The 25,367-nt window shown below is 39.3% G+C and overlaps 1 protein-coding gene across 1 annotated transcript in view; it reads left to right on the top strand.

Annotated features, from left to right (window-relative positions):
• Nucleotides 1-25,367, top strand: part of LOC128649325 (zinc-regulated GTPase metalloprotein activator 1) — a 141,701-nt gene that overhangs the window by 108,626 nt on the left and 7,708 nt on the right. Inside the window, exons 13-15 of the mRNA XM_053702534.1 lie at nt 18,625-18,693; nt 19,290-19,355; nt 21,046-21,172. Coding sequence (XP_053558509.1) covers nt 18,625-18,693; nt 19,290-19,355; nt 21,046-21,172 — 262 coding nt within the window. The remainder of the gene's footprint in view (nt 1-18,624; nt 18,694-19,289; nt 19,356-21,045; nt 21,173-25,367) is intronic.

The raw sequence follows: 25,367 nt of genomic DNA, 5'->3' as shown, positions 1-25,367 counted from the left end.
GGGCCTCTACAGTTCCCCGCGGGGGTATCTGTGCCTGAGTGTTGTGCCTTCCGTTACCAGATTGCGCGCCTTCTCGTGTTGCTCAGACATGTTTTTGAGTTATTGAATGACCCTATCGTTACCAGATACGGGGATTTTCAGTCTGATAATTCGAAAGGTGCAGCTCATTAGACATGTGGGGATGAACTAATCTCTTTATTGTAATTTTTTAGAGATCTTTCCCATTTTTGTGTGATAGGGCTCCGTTTGGCTGGTCCTGCGGGTAGGCCTGTGACTTTTTGGGCGTTAACCTCTGGGTTGCCTTATATTTTATTTATATCCGATGGGGTGTCTTTTATTGTTTTTGTTTCCTTCTGGAACCTTCTGGGATTGATACTCTTTATTACTTCTTCAGAAGTTGTTGGACATGTTAGTCCTCTGTTAAAAATGTCTGTTTTCTTTTTCCCCTACGATGGAGAATTTACGCAGCTTGCCGGTTTGGACCCTAGGTGCAGGCTGGTCCTGTCGGGTTTGTTTAGTTTTGTGGCTGTTCAGACACGTGGCGCTGTTCTGCTCGGCTGGTGCGGTAGAAGTGCCGAGTGCTCAAGTTATCATTGTGTTTCATGTTCAATTAAGCATTCGAGAGGACCTGTGGGTCCGTGAGGTGGGTTGGATTGTTTAAGTCCTTATAGCCTTCAGTCATAGATGACTGGGCAGGGGAGTTTTTCCAGTGCGTCACTCTATCTGACATCTGATTTAATCAGAACTTAGAGTTTCCTCCCCCATGTGGTGGAGGGTGGGAGGGACTAATGCCCCTTACCTCTATTGAGTGGTTTGGCCTTCATTTTTAAGGCCTCTGGATGTGCACTTTTGGGCTTCATCCAACAGCTTGTACAGGATAGCTGTCTAGCATGTTGAAGGTTTGCAGTTTGAAACCTGTTGCAGATCTTGACACCTTGCAGGTGTACGCATAGCTGTTTCTAGTATATGCAGCTCTTACTCTTGACTGAGTTATAAAGAGGCCTTTGGGTCTTCTTCCATTGCCCCCGGGGGAGTGGATCTCCTTTTAGGGATCTGTATTTCTGGGTGATGGTTGTTCCCTGTGGGGACTTTTGTTTAGCTTGGGGATTTCCGGAGCTGGGTAGGCTTAGTGCCTTCTCTTCCTTGTGTCCTCTGCTTGTGCGGAGGTGTTAGGGAGGCTAGTCCTGCTAGTAGGATTTTTTGGGACCTCGAGGTATCCCTTGGTTGTCCTGAGGCTCTGAGAAGTATCTTCATATGACTTCTAGCCTTTCTTCTTGGAGCATTGGACTTTAGCTAGGGGTGGTTCCTTCTTTTGGTTGGAGCTTTTGAGTTCTTCTCCCTATCCAGATTCTCTGGATATGCATCCATACCCTTGTGTCTGGCTTTTTGGCCGGTTGGGGTGTTTAGTTCTAGGGTAAGGTTTGGCTGAACTATTAGGTGCCCGGACCTGTTTTTCTCCCTGAGACTTCCGGTTGCTTATGCTCTGCTTTGCCTTTTTCCTGACCCAGTATTGGGTGGTTTTGGAATCTTGGATCTCAGGGCTGGTCTGGGTGTTCCACGGTAGTAGGAACTTGGGCTATGTCCTTGCTCCATCTTCCTCACCTGGTCATGGTTGGCCAGGTTTTCGGAGTATTTTTTACTCTTTGCCACAGAGTGGCTCATGTCATCTGGTGGTTAGCCGTGTGGCTTGAGCCTCAAGGGTAGTTGGTTCATACCCAGTTGCTGGGCATGTCCAATTGCTGGTGCGCTTTAGGGTTGCATTCCCCTGGTCAGCTTGCCAGTGTTCCAGGCGAATGGGTTGGCTGTGCCTCTGCTTGGCAAGCTTCTTGTAGGGGGGTCATTTTCTAGGACATCTGTGTTGGGAATTTCACTTCCCATTAGCCGGTGCCTTCGGGCCTTGAGGACAGTTGTTGCCCTTCCGGCATCATCCCTTTTCTTTAGGGGATATTCTCCTCCCTATGGAGATAGCGTCCTTGCTTGGGGCTTCTCCTGGATGGGAGGCGGAAAAGTGGGATTGGTTCCCCCTGGGGTCTTGCTGGCTCCAAGCAGACTGGTTGGGCCTTTATTTTGATAGATTCCTAGGTCTATGGCCTTGTTGTCTGTTTCAGAGTCAAGTTGTACTTGTGCTCTGTGGGGATGGCTGTGCTATCCTTCCGCTCCTTCCTGTACCTGTTTCGGGATTCTTTTGTTTCCCTGTCTTGGATCCCGGAGGCTGGGTTGGTCCACCTGAGTGTGGGTCTGCAGGTCAGTATGGGCGAGCGGTCTAAGGAACTGCGTTCGCGCAGTCTCCACTGGATGTGTGAACTTGTTGAGTCTATCCTGTTAGCTTGGTCTGCTAGGATATAGATTTTCCTTTCGATTTGCTCCATTGAATAGAAGAGTGTTTACTCTTCCTTCGGGTTCTGAGAGTATACTCTCCTTCTCGGGAGCCTCAATTGAGGTTTTTGTTTTCCCCTTTTCAGGGACCTGTGTGTAGGTCCGGCGACTTAGGTTGCCTGGGCGTTGCTTTTGCGGTCTGTTTCTTGCTTGACTGCTTCTTCTTCCTCGCAAGTACCCTCTGTGTCGTCCTGTTGTGGACTCTGTGTTCTCAAACGGGGTTTTTCACCTGGGTGGACTTTGCCTCTTCCGTTGCATTCCGTGCTTGCAAGATATTGGGGAGACGTCTGTTCTGTCTCTGTGCCCGATCTTATCCCGGGTTTCGCTTGGTATAGGCGTGGCCTCCTTTCCCTGTTTGGGCCATTTTGGGTCTCTGTGAGCTGGGCTCACTCGTGGAGGTGTTCCTTTTTGTATTAGGGGACCTTTCAGTTTCCTTGGTTCTCCTTTGCCTTGTTCACTTGGGGGTTTCTGCTGGTGTCTCCTTCATTTGAGGAGATGAGCGGTGGGGGACCATTTGTTGGGAAACAATGTCTCCTGGTCTATTTGCGGTCTCTAGTTTGGCTTCTGGACTAACTGCGAGTCAGTGTCACTGGGGCTTTTCCTCTTAAAATTTTCTCTTTTTTTATTGGGTAGAGGTTCATGCCTGGTGCCTATTGTACCCTCCCGTCTTGGCATTCAGTGTCCTCTATAGCTTGGTTATTGTTTTCCCAAAAGTAATGAATGCAGAGAGATACACAGAAACACGCACAGAGCTGGTGGCAGGCTCCAATCTCCCCTAAAAATATGATTAGCTTGCTGCACACAAACCACAGCATTTGGGGTCTCCCTTACTTTCAGTACCATGAACGCTTTTCACTGGGGCCTTTGTTTTCAAGGTGGCAAAAAAAAAAAAAAAAAATATAGAGGACATATACTGCAGAAATAGCGCAGCTGAAAAGGAGATAGGAGGGCATTAGCTCAATAGAAATATAGAGCTGGGCCACAAGCAAGGGAGACTGGGGGAGTATATGGCAGGCACCATAGCCATCCATATATAGAGGTGCACAAAGATTACCACAAGCAATTAAAGAGGCCTCACCCAGCACAATAACGTTACCCCAGCTAAGCAGTATCTGAGGGCTAGATAGACCACACGAGGGGACCTATCTTACATAACCGGGCTCCGGGCATACAGTTGAGCTACATTGCAGAGACCCTGAAGTCTGCAGCAAAATTGAGAAAAGAACAGCCACTGCAGAGGACTACAACAAAACTCCACTGTGGCCCATCTCATGCTGTTGCTTTCCAGAGACTGTACTGAAGATGCCCTTATTAAGCGAAATTAACATGTAAGCACATCAGGAGGGATTATGAGGGTGCCGCCTAGCTTGATACTTGATGCAATATATAAGCTAACTACCTAACAATCATCTCAACTCTAAAATGAGATAAAGCTGCTCAATGTTGTACTTTGAAACTGCCACCCATATCACCCATATCATCATATCAGTCAGAGACTTCAGAACATACATACTCTTTGAACCAAGAACAAACCATAAACGAGGTCCACTCCAGACTAAGGAAGGGGGCTGTGGAGACATACATACTGAAAAAATGGCCACTAGAAGGGCAGTGAAAGGAGATAAATCAGCAAAAACGTCTACTATGTCTTCCTTTTTTTCAAATCTTCTCAACCGAGCAAATCCAACAAAGATGGGGAGACAGAAGAAGAATCAGACCAGGAATCTATGCAAATGATAGAGGACAACACTCTACTAACAAAAGCTGACTTACGGACTCTGGTCTCCAAAAAGGACATTGCTGAGAAGCTTTGGGAGAAAATAGATTCAATTCATACCTCAGTAACCAATAGTCTATCTGAAATAAAGTCAGATCTGAAAGATCTAGGCAACAGAATAGATATACTAGACTCTAACTAGAGGACCAAATGGTGGAATGGTGGAAATGTAGATGAGGTCTCACAGGTGGTCTTCTCACAACAGCAACTTCTGCAGGATTTTCAAGACAAACTGGAGGATTTGGAGAACAGGAGTAGGAGGAACAACATTAGATTAAAGGGGGTGCCAGAGGAAGTGTCTAGCAAAGAGATACCTGCGTACATTTCTCAACTCTTTAGCCAAAAGTAACGAATGCAGCTGTGGACTCTTTCCATTTAAGAAGAAAAACATAAAATATGCTTACCTGATAATTTCCTTTTCTTCTGACAGAAAGAGTCCACAGCTCCCCACCCGTAATTTTATGTGGGGCGTCCTTATATTCTTCTGGCACCTTTCACCCTGATATTTCTTCTACTGTTCCTTGTTCCTCGGCAGAATGACTGGGGGATGAGGGGAGTGGGAGGAGTATTTAAGCCTTTGGCTGGGTTGTCTTTTCCTCCTCCTGGTGGCCAGGTTCTTAATTCCCAAAAGTAATGAATGCAGCTGTGGACTCTTTCCACCAGAAGAAAATAAATGATCAGGTAAGCATAATTTATGTTTTTGTACTATTTGAACACTCCCATTCTACTCCAAGTGAGGCTTGTGATTAAAGCATATGCATGTATGTCTGCCTAATTGGCTCACCATCTCTATCCTAATCTGAAGTGGTATAGGAGCACAACTTTGACAATGAATTTAGCTCCTTTGTGGAAATAAACAGACTGTTAAACAAAAAATCTGAAAAAAATTATAATTCTGTAAAATTGAACAAGGAAAATAATAAAATACACTGTATAATATAAATAGTGCCCCAGTGTTTAAAAATGGTATAACATGACTCTGGAATCTTATGTTAATTACTTTTGAGAAGAGTTTGTGGTTATTATTTAAAACATATATATAAAATCCAGCACAATGGTAGTGCATATGTCTATCCTTGTTCTCAAATTATATTCAGTTTGCTAAACTGTGCAAACAACACTTTGTAGGCATTAAACTATATCTGTGGTAGTGGCAGAACATTTACACGGATCAGTAACCTTTACTTTTTCATGTGCCTAGAAACCATTATCTCATCTATCATTGTTGAATTAAGGGTATCCTGCAGTTTAGAATTGTCCTCCAAGGATAGTCAAAGAAAAGAAGAAAAGAGGTTGCAGTTAAATAAATTAAGCTTTCAAATGAGCTTCCTGTGTTCAAATGCTGACCCTTACCATGTCTATGTACTGTGTGTGAAAAGAGGGCTTTATAAATACACGGCTGTGATCTTTGGCTATTTACAAAGGTGTGTTAAGATCCTGAAAGTTAAAGAACATTCACCTTGACCAGTATATTTACAAGCTCATCCAACCACAACAATTATTATTACCAACTTAACCAGAGCTTGATAAAGTTATTTGAACTATATCAAACTATATTTGAACTATTATTGCTAGCAAAATGTTTTCTAAATGAGTGACAGCTTGAGCGTGTTGTCTAGAATAAGGACATTTTGTAGGGTGTGGTCTGAAAAAGAGAAATTCAGAATGTTTTCTTAAAAACAAACACATTATGGTTTGTAAATGTATGTTGCTCTTAGGATTTTTTACCAATGCAGGGTGTTTTCTTATTTAATAAATGGCAGTGTTTTTAACCAGACATTTTTAAGCTTCACCCTTTTAGTTTGCTTTGGGAGACAAATTATAGCATGTTTTTTATCTTATTGTTTTTATTGATTTGTCAAATGTATATATGTTAATAATATTACAAGTTAGAGGTCATAACTAAAAAGCAATATAGATATCAGGGAACATCTAGAGCAGAAATCAGCAACATTGGGCCCCCAGATGTTTTGGAACTACATTTCCCATGATACTCAGACAGCCTAAAGAGTGTCTCAGCATCATGGGAAATGTAGTTTCAAAACATCTGGGGGCCCAAGGTTGCTGACCCTGATCTAGAGTAAAAAAAATCAAGAAAATGTGAAAATATCTTGAGGATTATACCCCTCTGATGAGTTGTAGAAAGGCACATACTCCCACATTCTCAGAGGTAGGTTCTAAAAAGTTGATATCTAGGATAGTGTTTGCTTGGGTGAGAAGTGATCTACAAATATATTTTAACATAGTTTTAATGGAAAAACATCAAGAAGAACTATTTAAACTTTGAAAATATCTGTTTTTGTAATGCTTATAAAGTTAATACTGCAACATTAAAGGGATATTAAACACATTGAGATTATATGCAGTAAAACAACTTTGCAATACAAATTAATTATTTATTTTATCATGTTTCATGTAATTTAACTCTGAAACTAAGAGTTTTCTGATTATGACGACTGGAAATGAACACTGCAGGATTCACAACCTTCACACATATCTGTTTCTATTTGGCCTCAGTAAATATTAAAATACAAGAAACAAAATGAGAGTGTCTAGCTGTATCTACACCATTAAGAGGTTCTGATTGGGTCCTCCAGATAAGGCAAGTGGTGGATGGAGTTTGGCTATTGAAAAACATTTGCAACAAACAAGGTGTTAATGCATTAAATATTTTTACCATACTCATCTAGTATGTTACTTTTTGCAAGACAATGGATAAATGTTATTACAAGGTGTTTACCAGCTCTTTAATGTTCACTGACTGAGACAGGTGACCCTGCAGTTTTGGGGGACAAGGGCACGTCTTTACAGGTCTGAAATTAAAAATTAGGTTTATTCTTAACTGAATTGATTGTTGATTCATGACTTCCAGTAGAGGTAGTAAGGCCAGAAACTGTAAAGGAATTGAAGAATGTCTGGGATATGCTACACTTCAGAAAAATATATGGCCAGACACGACTGTCCTTTTGTTTTTTATCTGTTGTCAAAATCTATGTTTCTATGTTATTCAGTCCCGGACTCTTAATTAAAAGGAAAAAGCAAAGTTTTACAGTGCCTTTATTCCAACAATGAATACACTTGATTCTGTCAGAATTTATAGATCTTTCCAGTGAGACAGACTTTCCCATTGTCTGTTATTCTAATGGCTGGATTCAATATGTTTAATAGCTACCTCTCAAGTTATTTATATATGTATTTATATATGTATTTATATATGTATTTATATATATATATATATATATATATATATATATATATATATATATATATATATATATATATTTATATATATTTATATATAAGAGAGAGGGAGATTCAAAACATCACTAATGTTCGCGTGTCATTTTTATTTGAGACTGACCCTTTAATACATAGCTGAGGAATTACTTTTTAAAAGATGCGTAAATGCTGCTTACTTCTGATTTTAGCGTTTGCATTTCCGTTTACAATGACCGATTAAACAATCCTAGAAAAGTGATAATAGTTTTAATTGCTTCACTTAAAGATCCAAATGACCAGTCATTCAAACTTTGTGACCACATAATTGTATTTAAGTGAACACTACAATAAATTCCAGGGATCAGCTATAAGGTGTTGAACCTTTCCTAGTGCACGGTGACAACTGTTGAGGAAATGATCGCTGCACAATTTATGAGGTGTTTGTTTGAACAATCTTCCAGTTGTCACTTTTAAATCGATTGATGAGTAGATGTAACTATTTAGTTTAACACTTCAACAGATTAAAGAATATTATTGTGCTAGATGAAGTGTAAATGAGGTCACATATTTTGTCACAGAGCAGCTTAACAAAGCTAAGCAGGATACAGAGAGACAGTGTGAGGACTACTGAAATAATAAACAGTTCTGATCTGTTGTAATAAGGCCAACAGCTTTACTTCCTTGTGAACAATTCACACTTACACATTAGAGGAAGAGAGAGGATGATTTCACTAAAGAAACTTATAGTACACTTTTAAAATTCAGCAACATGATTTGAATACCATATAAAAGCCATATTTTAAAGGGATAGAAAGGTCAAAATTGAAATGTGCATCTGTGAGTTAAAATTTTAAACAGAAGCATTTTTTTTACAATATCCTTTTATTAGCAAAAAGGCTTCTAGTAAAAGTTATGACTGTTTATCAGTGGCGTATGCAGATATGCTGTGAGTGCCCTGTGCTTTCTTAAGGCTGTGACACACTGCAAGCGATGCGGCTCGAGGCGATGCAGCTGCTTTGCACCGCGTCGCGTCGCTTCTAAAGTTCAATTATTTCATCTCTGAGCGCTCAGCTACGCGACCTGATGCAGCAGAGAGCTCAGAGATGAAAAGGCAGGACACACTGAGCGCGCACAGCTGCATCTACACGCTGTGCACCGCTCCGCTTGCAGTGTGTCACAGCCTTTAGAGTGTGACTTGTATGAGACAAATTAAGTCTTCATTAATGCATTGCACACTACTGCCAATTATCCGAGAGGCACGTTGTTTAAATCCTTATGCTATAGTCACATGTAGCATTTGTGTGTGTTGCTGAAACAGTAATAGCGTTTACTTGAAGCATTTTTACTAATGGAAGTATAGTAGTTTTAATTTTGGCTTTTCTATCCCTTTAAAGGGATACTAAACCCAACAATTTTCTTTCATGATTCAGGTAGAGAATACAATTTTAAACAACATTCCAATTTACTTCTATTGTCTAATTTGCTTCATTCTTTAGATATTCTTTGTTGAAGAAATAGCAAAGCACATGGGTGAGCCAATCACACGAGGCATCTATGTGCAGCAACCAATCAACAGCTACTGGGCCTATCTAGATATGCTTTTCAGCAAAGTATATCAAGAGAATGAAGCAAATTAGATAATACAAGTCAATTAGAAAGTTGTTTAAAATTGCATGCTCTTTCTAAATCATGAAAGAAAAAAATTTGGGTTTCATGTCCCTTTAAGTATACTTAGAAAACTATCTATACCCTCTTCAGTGACTCTATTGAGTGTCTGTTTGCATTGTGTGTATGCAAAACTTTATACTGCACAATGCAGTGATTCTAAAATATAGGGTATCTGGCATGAGACATCAAGAGCTTTACACCTCTAATGCCAAATGTTATGTTATTGCTGAATCATGGTTAAAATCAGATTTATGAAGCACACAGTTTCAGTGTTGTTAGATTGGACTATGCTTTTTTAAGGTTTAGAATAGATCAAACCTTATCTTGCCAAAGGATTGTTCATTTGAAGACCATTTACAAAGAAAAAGAAGTTCATGGGCTGTTCATGCGCTCTGATCAACTGTAAATCCTCTGAGCCAGACTGTCCCCATGTGTGTGCATGTATTACACATGCACATTCTCTTCCACAGGGACTTTCACTGTCAATTCAACTGAGAAAATTTAAAATTTTATAATCATGCAAGAAACACACACACACACACACACACACACACACATATATATATATATATATATATATATATATATATATATATATATATATATATATATATATATATATATATATATATATATATATATATATATATATATATATACTAGATATTGTGTTAAAGTACAATTCTCCATTAATAAATCAGATATTAAACAATTGCACTTTAATACTTTTAATTGTTCTCTTATAAAATATGAATCATTTTTATGTAACATTAAGATTTCCATTACAATATGTGCTTATGCAGGGCAATTGCGCTCTTTATATTTCTCAAAATGCTACCTACCTCGGCCTCACCTCTCTATAAGTAAACAGTCAATTTTGTGATTCATTGTTTGCATTGGAGTGGATGACGAGCCCATGTGTCATGTGTGTATTATTGCCAGTCGGGAGCGCGCACTGTCTACATCACTTCACTACAGAAACAGAAGAGAAACGGGGCGGAGGAAACAAAAACAAAAAATCTCTCTCATTAAAAATTATTTTTATGACAATTTAGGTAAGAATGTTAAAAATAAAAAAGTTAGCGGTTTTCATGCACATGCTATGTAGGTTTAAATAATATAAATATAATAAGTATAATTCACCATCCCCTTAATAGTTTTTAACATTTGCCAACCAGTCCAGCAATAAAAACAAAACAAAACTGGCTGCTCATTTGAAAACACACTGCCTGATACAAAACATATTACATGATTATAATATGCAGTGTAATACACCTGTAAACTACCTTAGAATATCCTAATAAAATAAGCAATATAGAACATACACTATTTAATATGATACAAAAATACTTTTTTTTACCTTACACTGCATAAATTGTATACATGAAGGTACCATTCTATTCAATATTTTAGTCTCTTCACAAGTTTTACATTTGCAGCATAATTATATTTTCTTGGTGCTTAAGAGGTAAGTTGGGCAGTTTTTCAAGTAGATGTTAACACATGAAAACTAACTACCTTTATTTATGTGCAAAATACATTTCATGATTCAGATAGAGAATACAATTTTAAACAACATTCCAATTTACTTCTATTATCTAATTTGTTTCATTATTTAGATATCCTTTGTTGAAGAAATAGCAATGCACATGGGTAAGCCAATCACATGAGGCATCTATGTGCAGCCCCAATCAGCTACTGAGCCTATTTAGATATGCTTTTCAACAAAGGATGTTAAGAGAGTGAAGCAAAATTATATAATAGAAGTAAATTGGAAACTTGTTCAAAATAGCTTGCTCTTTCTAAATCATGTAAGACAAAAATAGGGGTTTGTGTACCTTTAAATAGGTATATATGTTGGTAATTGACCACTAGATGGCCTCTTTTCTGGCTTTTTAGAAAGGAAACAGGAAGGTATCTTTCTGTCTAGATTGTTGTCTCTTATTTATCTGATTAACTAGGGCCTTTTTGTGCAAAATGCTATCACTATTTGATCATACTCACCCTTGCAAGAGTCAAGACAGTTCTGTTTGGAATTCTGCTTCAAGCAAGTATTTTAACTTTCAAAGGGACATTAAACATTACATAAATTTTATAAGCATATTACTGAGATTATTCCCCACCTCCCTCTAGTTACTTGTGTTGCCATGTTAAAATCTAGCTTTAATCATACACTAAACACTAAGGGCCAGATTACGAGTGTAGCGCTATTTAGCACTTTTGTTAGAGCGCTAATTGCGCTAGAAATAAACCAGTGCCCACCGGGTTCTGCTGGAATTACGATTTGAAAGTAAACATTTTTTACTCTTGTGCTAACCCGACACGTGCAAAAAGCCGAGCTTACAATATTACGCGCGATGACCTATTTCCCCATAGAAGTCAATGGAAAAAAAAAAACACCACCAGTAGGTGCATGCAAACCCAATCACATATTCTCATGTGTGCTAACCCGACATGAAAATATGAATATTTCACATTCAAATGTTCTGCACATAGCAGAATATGTTCCATGTATTCATAAATACTTATTTCTATATATATATGATTATATTTAGGTACAGATATATATAGGAATATCTATTTAAAATATTTAGAACATATTCTGCTATGTGCAGAACATTGGAATGTGAAATAGTTACAGTAAATACACAGTATAACACTTTATTAAATATAAATATATTGCATAAATATGATTTTATATTTTTTCATCTACTTGACTGCAAAGGGCTCCAATGCATTTATATATATATATATATATATATATATATATATATATATATATATATATATATATATATATATATGTCTATATATGTATGTATTTATGTGTTTATATGTGCATATGCATCGGTAAATACATATATACACATATAAATACATATGTACACACACATATATATATATATATATATATATATATATATATACATATACTTCTTTAGACATGTACATGTATGTATTCCAATGTTAAAGCTGCATGCCTTTTCTTCTTAAAGACACAATGAGTCCACGGATCATCTTCATTACTTATGGGATATTCACTTCCTGGTCAGCAGGAAGAGGCAAAAAGCACCACAGCAGAGCTGTTAAATAGCTCCTCCCTTCCCACTCCAGTCATTCTCTTTGCCTACGTTAGTAATAGGAAGCAGGTAAAGTGAGGTGTTAGTTAAGATTCTTCAATCAAGAGTTTTTTGTTTTATGAGTAGTGCCAGAGAGTGCTACTTTGTTCTGGGGTGTAGCCTAGTACATATCAGTTTCTACAGTAGAGCTCTGGTGGCTTTAGAGCTATGAGAACTGGTGGGACATAATTCTCACTGCGCCTCCCATTTTCAGCTGCCCCATATCCTTCAGCCTGAGATTATTACTGACTCAGCATTGCTTATCTCTCAGGCCAATGTGATGGCGAGTACCTCTCAAGCTTGGGAACTGCCCTACAGCCAGGCAGTGTTTGAGATAAGTGCTGCCTTTTTCTGGGATCTAAGGAGTCTCGGTGTTTGTTTCATTAGCACTACGATACATAAGGGGTTAATGGTAAACCTTACTTATGTGGGGACAGTTTCAGACTTTCAGAAGGGAAGTGATTAGGTGCAGGCACTGGGGCTAGAGTTATGTTGATAGTGAAAAAGGGTGTGTGTACAAGCGCTAAGGTAATCCCCAAGCTGTATCCAAACAGAGATCCTAACCAACCTCCAAAAAATATGCACAAGTAGTAAGAAGTGAATACAGCGCCAACAAGAGGCCAAGGGATAAATATACTCACAGAGAGATAAAAGAAGATTATTTAATGAACCATGTTAAAAAGCATCAGTAATAAGACTATATATAAAAAATGTAAAAAGCACATATAAATAAAATTACAAATACAGGAATATCTTAATTAAACATAATTTTATTTATATGTGCTTTTTACATTTTTTATATATAGTCTTTTATTACTGATGCTTTTTAACATGGTTCATTAAATAATCTTCTTTTATCTCTCTGTGAGTATATTTATCCCTTGGCCTCTTGTTGGCGCTGTATTCACTTCTTACTACTAGAGTTATGTTGCTAAGTTTATTTTCTCTAAAATGGAGGGCTCTGGTGGTTTCACTTTAGTTTTTTCCCTGAGAGGGAAGCAGAGACTTGCAGCACGCCCACGAAGGGCGGGACTTCCTGTTTTTTGGAGCCTTCGGACCTGGTAGTGGCTTTCCTAAGGTCACACGGGTGGAAGGTGAATCTAGAAAAGAGCTCTTTAGTTCCTCATACAAGAGTGACCTTTCTAGGGACCATCATACACTCTCTGTCTATGAAGATTTTTCTGACAGAAGTCAGGAAATTAAAAATTATCGATACTTGTCGAGCTCTGCAATCTTTTCCTCGTCCTTCTGTGGCCCAGTGCATGGAGTTAATAGGTCTGATGGTAGCGGCAATGGACATCGTCCTGTTTGCTCGCTTTCATCTCAGAGCTCTGCAGTTGGACATGCTCAAACAATGGAATGGAGATTATTTGGACTTGTCCCCTCGACTTCTATTGGCACAGGAGACAAGGGAGTCTCTTCTTTGGTGGTTGTCTCTAGATCATCTCTCCCAGGGAACATGTTTTCGCAGACCATACTGGGAGATTGTGACAACAGATGCCAGCCTTCAGGGGTGGGGAGCATTTTGGGGCTCCCTAAGGGCTCAGGGGATATGGTCTCAGACAGAGTCTCTTTTGCCCATAAACATTCTGGAACTGAGAGCGATCTACAATGCTCTCCTGACCTGGCCTCAGCTAGCTTCGGTTCAGTTTATCGGGTTCCAGGCGGACAACATAACGTCAGTGGCCTACATCAATCATCAGGGAGGAACAAGGAGTTCCTTTGCGATGATATAGGTTTCCAAAATAATTCAGTGGGCGGAGGCCCATTCTTGTTGTCTGTCGGCAATCCACATCCCATGGGTGGACAACTGGTAGGCGGATTTTCTGAGCAGACAGACCTTTCATCCGGGGAGTGGGAACTTCATCCGGACGTGTTCTCCAGTCTGATCCTCAAATGGGGTCAGCTAGAGTTGGCTCTCATGGCATCCAGGCAGAATGCCAAACTTCCCAGGTACGGGTCGAGATCAAGAGATCCTCAGGTGGAGCTGATAGATGCTCTGGCGGCCCCTTGGTCCTTCAAGCTAACATATCTGTTTTCTCCATTTGCTCTCCTTCCGTGAGTGATTGCCCGGATCAAACAGGAAAGGGCTTCAGTGATTCTCATAGCACCGGCCTGACCTCACAGGATCTGGTATGCAGACCTGGTGGAGATGTCGTCTCTACCTCCTTGGAGGCTTCCGCTTCGGAAGGACCTTCTGATTCAGGGACTCTTCCATCATCCAAATCTAGATTCTCTGAAACTGACTGCTTGGAGATGAATGGTTGATTCTAGCCAAGCGAGGTTTTTCTGACTCAGTCATAGAAACTTTGATTCAGGCTCGTAAGCCTGTCACTAGAAAGATTTATCACAAGATTTGGTGTAAATATCTTTATTGGTGTGAATCCAAGGGCTACTCCTGGAGTAGAGTTAGGATTCCTAGTATTTTATCTTTTCACCAGGAAGGATTGGAGAAAGGATTATCTACAAGTTCTTTAAAGGGTCAAATTTCAGCATTGTCTATCCTGTTACACAAGCGTCTAGCTGATGTCCCTGATGTTCAGTCTTTTTGTCAGGCCTTAACCAGAAATAGGTCTGTGTTTAGACCAGTTACTCCTCCATGGAGTCTTAATTTAGTTCTCAAGGTTCTTCAAGGGGTACCGTTTGAACCTATGCATTCCTTAGATATCAAGTTGTTATCTTGGAAGGTTTTATTTTTGGTAGCAATTTCTTCTGCTCGTAGAGTGTCTGAGCTTTCAGCATTACAATGTGAGCCCCCTTACCTTATTTTTCATGCGGATAAGGTTGTCTTACTTACGAAATTTGGTTTTCTTCCCAAGGTTGTTTCTGATCGGAACATTAATCAGGAAATTGTTGTACCTTCCTTGTGTCCTAATCCTTCTTCTAAGAAGGAGAGGCTCTTACACAATTTGGATGTAGTTTGTGATTTAAAGTTTTATTTACAGGCGACTAAAGACTTTCGCCAGTTTTCCTCTATGTTTGTGGTATTTTCAGGCAAACGTAAGGGACAGAAAGCTACGGCTGTTTTTTTTTTTTTTTTTGGCTGAAGAATATTATACGTTTGGCTTACGAAACTGCTGGACAGCAGCCTCCTGAGAGGATTACGGCTCATTCCACTAGGGCTGTTGCTTCCTCATGGGCATTCAAAAATAAAGCTTCTGTGGAACAGATGTGCAAGGCTGCAACTTGGTCTTCTCTTCACACTTTTACAAAATTTTACAAATTTGATACTTTTGCCTCGGCTAAGGCGGCTTTTGGGAGAAAGGTTCTTCATGCAGTGGTGCCTTCCATTTAGGTATCCTGTCTTGTCCCTCCTGTATCATCAGTGTACTCTAGCTTGGGTATTGGATCCCATAAGTAATGAAGATGATCCGTGGACTCATCGTGTCCTTAAGAAGAAAAGAAAATTTATGCTTACCTGATAAATGTATTTCTTCTTAGACACGATGAGTCCACGGCCCGCCCTGTCATTTTTAGACAGGATGTTTTTTATTGTAAACTTAAGTCACCTCTGCACCTTGGCTTTTCATTTCTCTTGCTAACTTCGGTCGAATGACTGGAGTGGGAGGGAAGGGAGGAGCTATTTAACAGCTCTGCTGTGGTGCTCTTTGCCTCTTCCCTGCTGACCAGGAAGTGAATATCCCATAAGTAATGAAGATGATCCGTGGACTCATCGTGTCTAAGAAGAAATAAATTTATCAGGTAAGCATAAATTTTCTTTTTTTCCTAACACTTGAGACCTTATATCTTTGGGCCCTTATAACTTTTTTATGCAATATTTTTTAGGAATATTTTTTTATAAGATAGTGTTATTATGAGTGTAACTGTACTTTGTAATGTATTTTTGATGTTTTTTGTGACACTTTTTGTTTTGCGAAAACAGTTAACTACAGCTTTGAGGACGCGCTAACCCGACAAATTTGAATTGCGTTTAAGCGCTCACGTTTACCTTTAACTTGTAATACCAGCGCCGTTTAACCTGCATGCAAACTAACTCGTAAACTCGATATCACTCACCCACAAACATTTATGCTCCTCTCGTAATATGGCCCTAAATATATTTTGTGCACCTCCCTCTAATTATGGGTGCTGCCATGTGGGAACCTAAATTCCACTACATGAGAGTTATTGCACATGTGCAAACAAATTAGCGCTGAAACAATGTGAAAGCTAGATTTCAACATGGCAACATCTATGACGAGATGGAGGCGGGGAATAGCCTCAATACGATGCATATAAAATGTATTTAGTGTTTCATGTCCCTTTAGCTGCATTCCTATGCTGTGTGTTTGCACATGTGCACTGTGCAGTAACTCTCTATAATATACGTTCAATATAGCCTAGGTACCAAAATGGTGGCACCCATAATTTGAGGGAGGTGTATGAAATGTATTTTGTAGTTTTTAATATCCCTTGAAGGTGGCTTGAATTTTAGTACCAGGCCATTGTACAGCAGTATAGATGGCACTATGGGCAGGCCCTAATACATTTAAGATTGTTTTCAGGAAAATTAATACTTTGCATGAGTGTGTGTGAGGGATTGGATTAAAGAGGGTTGGAGAATGAAGTGTAAATTCCCAGCATTACAAAATTTTGCGGAGCTTTACAAATAAATTATACTACTACTAATAATCATTTTATAAGGTAAATTACAAAATTGGACATTATTTCCTGCTCCAAATAAAGTATGTAGATGGGGCTACATGGGAAATAGGAGATAAAAATCACATGAAAAATATGTTAATATTCTGCCAAGATCTTACCCCAATATCACCCAACAATCAACAGACTACAAAAACTAAACCCCCAAAAACAATAACATTTAGGGCTAGATTAGTGCTCCACTTTGTAATACCAGCACACGATAATGTGCGCAGGTATTACAAGTTAATAGCAATGCGAACGTGATTGCCAGGAAGCATTGCGCTCACGAGAGTGTGCTTCCATAAGCTCCTTTGGGAGCCTCGTTACCTCATGCCGCGAAGGAGGTAAGTAGCACAGCGATGGGCAGCATTTTTATATATATATGTATATGAATATATACATATATATTTAAATGTTAATATGTGTATATATACACATATTAACACATAAATATATTTGTTTATAATCATATACTTATATATTTAGGGGTAGATTTATCAAAGCCATTCTCCTTTAATTCCGTCCAAAATAGCGCATACGAACTGATCGTCATATTCATCAAAGCACTCTGCGCCTATAATTGCGCAAATCTGAAAGAAACTTTGTCGCACTCCGCTTGCATTCGCCTAGGCGCACGGGCACGCTCTCGAGTGCAACAATATACATTAGTAATAGGCATAATTTAACAGCCCGAGCTACAAATACGCCCAGTTTCTTATTTATCATTGTTTTGCGCCGATAAGGAACTGAAATTTCGGCTTCAGTTGCGTGTTGTATATTTTGGCATACAGACTGAGGCGAACACCATTATAATACATGCTTTTACATCTTGTGATGCAGTACTTTCTTCTTTTAACACATTTTTCAAAGGCTCAGCGCCAAGAAGAGACTGTTATTGCTAGAAATTAGCGCTTCCACAGGCGCATATGGGTACCAACAGTTTTATATATATATATATATATCAATATATTGATATATTTATTTTTGCAATCTTAAATTATCAACATATGGCAAAAACAGCACAGAAACATTATATAATATAAATATAAGCTAAATAGTTACCTAAAAAACGATCTCATCAAAACATGGCGGCGTAAATATTTATAGGGATGTACTGTGATAAATAGGGAGTAAATGCTTTTTCCGACAGGCGAAATTTAGCATTATTATGCCCCAGCTCACCTGCGCAAAGTTACGTCTATTTTTTTATAAATTCAGGTTCACATGTGCGCTTCTCCGGAGGCGAGCTGGGGTGCAGTTACAGGCGAAGCATATACAGAGTTCGCCTAGCCTTTGATAAATCTAGCCCTTAGACTGCGGTCTATGGGAACACATAGCAATGTAAAGGCACTTTTCAGTGCCATTTTTTTCTAACACCCCACTCCCAAGACAAAATTAAACTTTCATGATTCCAATAGGGCATGTAATTTTAAATAACTTCTAATTTATTTTTATCATCAAATCTGCTTTGTTCTTTTGGTATTCTTTGTTGAAAGCTAAACCTAGGTAGGCTCATATGCTAATTTCAAAAACTTATCTCAATGAATTTGAAAAAAAAAATTCAGTTAGTGCTAGTTCACATTTGCCATATAGATAACATTGTCATCACTCCCGTGGAGTTATTTGAGTCAGCAATATTTGGCTAAAATGCAAGTCTGTCAAAAGAACTGAATAAAGGGGGCAGTCTGCAGAGGCTTAGATACAAGGTAATCACAGAGGTAAAAAGTGTATTAATATAACCGTGTTGGTTCTGCAAAACTAGGGAATGGGTAATAAAGGGATTATCTATCTTTTTAAACAATGGTTCTCTATTTTTTTCAGAGCATTGTCACTGCTACGTTTGAAGTTGCTGGAAGTGTGATAGAAGAAAGTCTCAATTTGTTCATTCAGGTAAGGTGTGCACTTGCAACCAATCTGATGCTGATAGTCTAGTGCTGGAATCGCCTTTTACAGGCGTGTGAAAACCGGCACTCACACACATGCAAGTACGGGTGTTCAGAGAGCTGGTAATATTCTAAATACCAAGTGATGAGAGACAGTGTTTTATAGTATTGTGTTATAGCATTTTATTATTGTTCTGCTGCTGGCATAAAACAGTGTGGATAACCCCTGCAATAGGGTGATGCACATAATTAAAGTCAATCCCCAGAGCATCAATGCACTACTGGGACCAGCTGAATGCATCTGGTGAGCCAATGACAAGATACATATTTGCGTATCCACCAGTCAGCAGCTAGCTCTCAGTAGTGCATTGCTGCTTCTGACCCTACCTAGGTATGCTTTGTAACAAAACAAAAAAAGAAGCATGAGAATGAAGTAAACTTAATAATAGAAGTAAATGGAAAGTCTCTAAAAAATTTACAGGGTCTGATTGATACAAGAATCATTACTGTTTGTTTTCATGTTTCTATAATTTAAATACAATTTTGATTTTTTTCGCTTGAATTATTCTTCTTTCTGTTTTTTTTTTGTGTGTTTTTTTTTAGAATCTGCTATGGGAAAAAAATGTAAAAAACAATAGTGGTGAACCCATGGACATTATAAGGTTAAAGGTGAGTATAATTTTACATATTAATGTGCTATAACATTATATAAATATACAATGGTATTTTGTCTTCAACTTGTTTCATAAAATATATTTGGCTGCTTAGAGCTTTTTGCATTTTGATAAACTTGTCATGGTGTTGTATGAAAATGAATGGTGAGTGGAGTGCAGAGAAAACATCTAATAATTTTCTACATAAAATCACCATTAAAGTGGGTATTTTTGTAGGTAGATAAGTTTTCCTAAATTAGAATCACCCCTTTATCTGCTATTGGTTTAATTTTCCAGGGATCCTGTTTTTGCACTGCTGTGTAATCAAAGCTTGACAAATTCTCCCAACAAAATGATAGCATTAAATACTTTTAATTTAGTGCTTTATTACTGATATATGGCATACATACGTAAACTATCTGACTTTTATGTCTCTTTAAGTCCACTGCTAAATAAATACAACATAGTCATTCATATCGCAAAAAAAATCATACTGATATAATTGCAGATTGTTGGCCTTCATTGAATGTGGATATATGTTTTTCAGTGGGCATGTTTAATTGCACTAAGATCCTCATATCTCCCTCTTACTCTAGTATCTATATAAATGATTAGATGGAAACAGCATCTAAAAATCTATATGGTCCAGATAAAAAGTAGGAAAATTAAAGGACCAGTCAACACTGTAGATTTGCATAATCAACAAATGCCAGATAACAAGACAATGCAATAGTCTGAACTTCAAATGAGTAGTAGATTTTTTTTCTGACAATTTTAAAAGTTATGTCTATTTCCACTCCCCCTGTATCATGTGACAGCCATCAGCCAATCACAAATGCATACACGTACCATGTGACAGCAATCAGCCATTCACAATTGCATACACACTTATTCTTGCATATGCTCAGTAGGAGCTGGTGACTCAAAAAGTTTAAATATATAAAAAGACTGTGCACATTTTGTTAATGGAAGTAAATTGGAAAGTTGTTTAAAATTGCATGCTCTATCTGAATAATGAAAGCTTCATTTTGATTGAGTGTCCCTTTATTAAGGAAGTAGCACCTGGTGTTTCTGTCTTCTCTGTTTATAAAAAATAATATTACAGAACAGGAACTATCATAGCTTATAGACAAATACATACATATTGCAGATAAAAATGTCTGGTGTATTTCTACTACACAACAGGCAATTTCTGCCCTCTCCATAAACACACAAACTTCACAACAGACAATTCATGGTCTCTCTCTTGGCATACTGCAGAAAATACACCTTCCTTGCCTATCTATGCTCACTAATGTGATGCAGAATTGTTAGATCATTGGCACATTGACTGCAAACACAATTGGGGACTTTCAACCTGGGGTACAATTACATTATTGTACCCCAAAGCTTGTAAACCAGCTCAGCCTTCTAAGTGGCTCTACATAAGTAGGCTACACCAACCTGGGGTGCAGTTGCCACCTTATCTCATTGGCCAGTTCTCCCATGCCTGCATATACACTCTGTGTTTATATCTACCCTCTGGTATACTAGAGATCAGACAGATTTCTAGCCTGTTTTTTTCTAGTAGCCTGTGAAAGTAAAGTTTATAAGGAGCATAGACAGTGGAATGGTTGGGAGGCACTTTTCATATCTGCTTTATTGATGTAATGCCTTTCCTCTACTTCTTAATGTTTATGTTGAGATTGTTTTATTTTCTAAAACAGGGATTGGTGGCTATAAAAGATAAATCCAACCAAGTCATTGTGCAAGGTGTGCATGAATTATATGACCTTGAGGAAACTCACGTTGCATGGGACGAGAATCAGAGAGTAAACCGGATGGTATTTATAGGTAAGAACTCTACTCTTGTTAGTCTGAATTTGTTTAACACTATAGCTAGTAACAACTAGTAGCACCTTTTTGAATTATTGACATAATGTTGGCATTCTCATTAAGAACCTAACAAGACTCTTTATGTCACAGGTATAATAATCTAAACAGAGGGGGGTTAGCAACTACTGGTCTAGGGGGCAAGAACAAGCCAGTGACCCAGATACAGCAACTATGTTGCTTTTTAATTTTATATTTGATGATTTTATATTTAATGATATCGGAAAAAAACAGGGGGAAATGAAACACAGAGGCTGTTTAAAGGGACAGTCAACACCAGAATTTTTGCTGTTTTAAAAGATAGATAATCCCTTAATTACCAATTCCCCAGTTTTGCATAATCAACACAGTTATAATTATACATGCTTTACCTCTGTAACTACTTTGTATCTAAGCCTCAGCAGACTGCCCCCTTATTTCAGTTCTTTTGACTTGCATTTTAGCCAATCAGAGCTTTCTCCATGGTAAATTCACGAGCATGAGCTCAGTGTTATCTATATGAAACACATGAACTAATGCCCTCTAGTGTTGAAAAACTATCAAAATGCATTTAGATTAGAGGCGGCCTTCAAGGTCTAAGAAATTAGCATATGAACCTCCTAGGTTTAGCTTTCAACTAAGAATACCAAGAGAGCAAAGCAAAATTGGTGATAAAAGTAAATTGGATATTTGTTTAAAATTACATGCCCTATCTGAATCATAAAAGTTTTTTTTGGACATGATTGTCCCTTTAAGTTTGACTTACACAATCTTACACAGACTTTTACACTCACTCATTTAAGCATGCACAAAGAAATACAAAAAAACTTACACAGACATACACAAAGACACACACAGACAGCCACACACACACAGACACAAACAGACACAAAGACACATATACACGGATATACACAAAAGCAGACACACACACACACACACAAAGACATGCATACACAAAGACAGATATACAGACAGACACAGACATACACAAAGACTGATATACACACAGAAAGACACAAAGATACACAGACAGATACATACACACGCGGACATAAACTTAGACAGACACACACACACAAACACACGGACATACGCAAAGACAGACATACACACCCAGACATACATATACAAAGACATATACACAAAGACAGACACATACACAACCAGTACTGTTAGAAGGACAGCATATATGGCTCACAACATATATGGCTCAAGAGCTTTAAAAGGGCTTCATTGTACTTAACCTTGATAGAAGTGAAGGTGTTTTGTTGGGTAAATAACAGGTCAGTAAGTCCCCGGTAGAAAATATATATTTTCCCCTTATGTACCTGCCATTATAAGCCCCAGACAAGATACATAGTCCATCTGAACCCACTGGTTCCAGGTATATGTCATGTCATATCTCACCTCAACAGACCGATGGTGAGAGGCCTGTAGCCCTGCAGCTTGTATGCCAAGTCGGACACCAGAAAATGCCAACTCCTACTTCCCTTACACCATTTATGCTGAATATTTGTCAAGCCAGATGCATGGCTTCTTGCACTTCTGTATGTTATGTATCGGTGAACATGACAGTGACTACACTATTGCTATGTTCTGTTATTTGGCATTAGCAATACAAACCACTGAACCCCATGGTAAAATTTAAGGTAGGTTACACAACCTTCTAAAACTACTTCTTGAGAACTACATGGGGAAGAGAAGCCTGGCCACTGTGTGCAAAGGGGAGGTCTGCAGCTTTGTAGGTCTGGATCTTGCTTTACCAATACTCCTCTCCCTTGGACAGTACATGTACATGTTAGAGTCCAGAGATGCAGGGAGAGTCTTTCTGCAAAACCATCCTGACTCATGTTAACAGCTCCTTAGCAATCAGCGTTGACAAGTTTTGCTGCCTGCTTTCTTCTCTCAAGTCCATGTCAGAAGCGAGGCTACTATCCGTCACACTTGAAGGGCCATGTTCCTGTTCCACGGCGTTGATTCCGGTAAGATCATTTCATTTTACTTTGATGATGTTACTAAAGTAATGTAACCGAAGAAGTCAGGGTCTCAGTGGGACTCCTTTATCTTTATAAGGAACCAAGGATTATTATCTTCTAAGGGGGGTTATTGAACAGGGGGGACTTTAATCATGTTTGTTATGTGATTCTGTCTGTTAATGTGTAGTGTTACTTGGGCTTGTGGCTAGATCGGAACATAACGGCCTTTTCTTGTCAGACTGCGCAGTCCTTGTAGGCTATAGCTCGCTTTTCTATGGCCTGCACGGTGCACCTTATGACAAAGCGTGGTTATGCTTCTGTGCTCCATTTCTGTATTCCTGACCGCATGGCGACGGAGAAAGAGTCTCTTTCGCTAGCTGTCTGGGTCTCAGGAGGTGGTGAGTGCCCCAGCCATTGGAGGTGTAAGGTGCCATTTTTTATTTTTCTGTCCATAATTTCTATATACCAAGTTATGGAGGATTCTGACTTTTTGGAGACGGATGTCTTTGATTCAGATTCTACTGCTTGTGAAGAGTATAAAATGGCCCGGGTAATCCATGCCCATCAGTTATGTTCCGAATGCCGCTCTAGAGTGCTCTCTTCTCCCGATACAGGGAATTTAAAGTCCGCCGAGCCATTCACCCCTGGGGATCACATATCCCGTGCGGCGCGTCCCCTAGAACCTTCTTTCGCTATGCAAGCAGGTGTCCATAATGCTGTTACCCCTTCTCCGGAAGGCGGCTTGTTTCCTCCAGAGGTTACGGCACGGTTCTGCATGGCTATATCTATGGCCCTGGCGCATTTACATCTTCCAGAGGTGGTGTTGCTGAGATACTGTCCGTGTTATGCTAACCGGGGCTTATCAGGCATGGGATCGTCTGGGTCAGATCAGCCATCGGAGGATGCGGTCTCCTCTGAAGCTTCAGAGGTCCAACCCTCGGGGTCGTCAATTGCCCCGGCGGAGGTAAGTCTTGCTTTTCGTTATAGACTGGAGAGCCTTTGTGTTCTGCTATGGCATGTTTTGGTGGTTCTGGAGGATCCCAGTACTAATAGGTTAAGGGATCCTCTGTCTTTTGTTCCAGATGGCAAGCTAGGTTAGACGTGTGGGGATGAAATTAATCTCCTGGCTTCCTTTCTTTTTTGGGTTTCTTATTCCAGTTCTGAGCTTTGGAAGAATGGGGTCTCCCGTTGGTGTACCCATTCTTCTTGGGCGTTCACCTGCGGGTGTTGCCCTTCTTTTATTTGATCCGGTAGGATGTATTTTTTATTTTTATTTTTTTTAGAAACTCATGTCTGTTATGATTTCTCTGTTGGGAAATATTTCTTCTCTGGAATTTGATACTAGCGATTTTGTGGTCGCTTGGGCACTTCCGCGGAAGTCGCATGTTAAGGTGTTAGTACACTGTTGTGTCTTTAGATTCTTTTATCGAGTCCTCGTTGGGTCTCGAATTTTCTGTGGCCTGGTTCAGTTTGGAGTGCCCTATGTAGCAGGCTGGTCCTGATAGGGCTCTATTTCTGTTCCTTACGGTCTATGTCATCCACATGGTGCCGGTGTAACCGGCTGACATGGCTGGGTGGTGAGTTGCTCTCTCGGATGAAGAGTTTATTATTCTTGGTGTCTCTTCAGATCAAATTTTCTTTGCTTTTTGCTAAGAGTTTTTGTGAAGTGAACCTTCCACGAGTTCCATAATCTTTTTTGAGGCTTTGCCCATGCAGGGCTAAAACATGGTAGAGGAAGCCTTCATTCCCAAACGTCAGGCTGGTTCTCGTTATGCCTTTGAGTTGGGCATCCGGGGATTGTACTTGGTCCTCCCTGTCCTGTTCCTCGTGGGCGAGGGTCCAGAGCGGATCCTACTAGGGATCAATCTGCGTGATTTCCCTCGTCTTCTGTTTTCAGGTTCTCCTTTTGGAATCCGTTTTTTCCATGATGACGGTTTCTCTTTCTTCGGGTGGAGGTTGATGGGCCTTTTGTCCCCTTCCTTGGAGTTGGCGATCATCTGTTTTCTGGTAGTTAAAACCTTTTGGTTATTCTACTTCCGGGATCTCATCTGATCCCATATTTTTGGGAGATTCACAGATTAGATTGTCTCCCCTTTTCCTGTGTTGCCCCTGCTATCTCCCACCAGGGGCTAGGATACATGCTCCTTCTTCAATCCTCGAACTGTAGGGGTGTCAGCGAAGTGGATACTGAGGATCTT

This window comes from Bombina bombina, chromosome 2, assembly GCF_027579735.1.
Source record: "Bombina bombina isolate aBomBom1 chromosome 2, aBomBom1.pri, whole genome shotgun sequence".
NCBI lineage: Eukaryota > Metazoa > Chordata > Amphibia > Anura > Bombinatoridae > Bombina > Bombina bombina.
The sequence above is the reverse complement of the archived record's forward strand: the minus strand, read 5'-3'. Positions and strand labels throughout refer to the sequence as shown.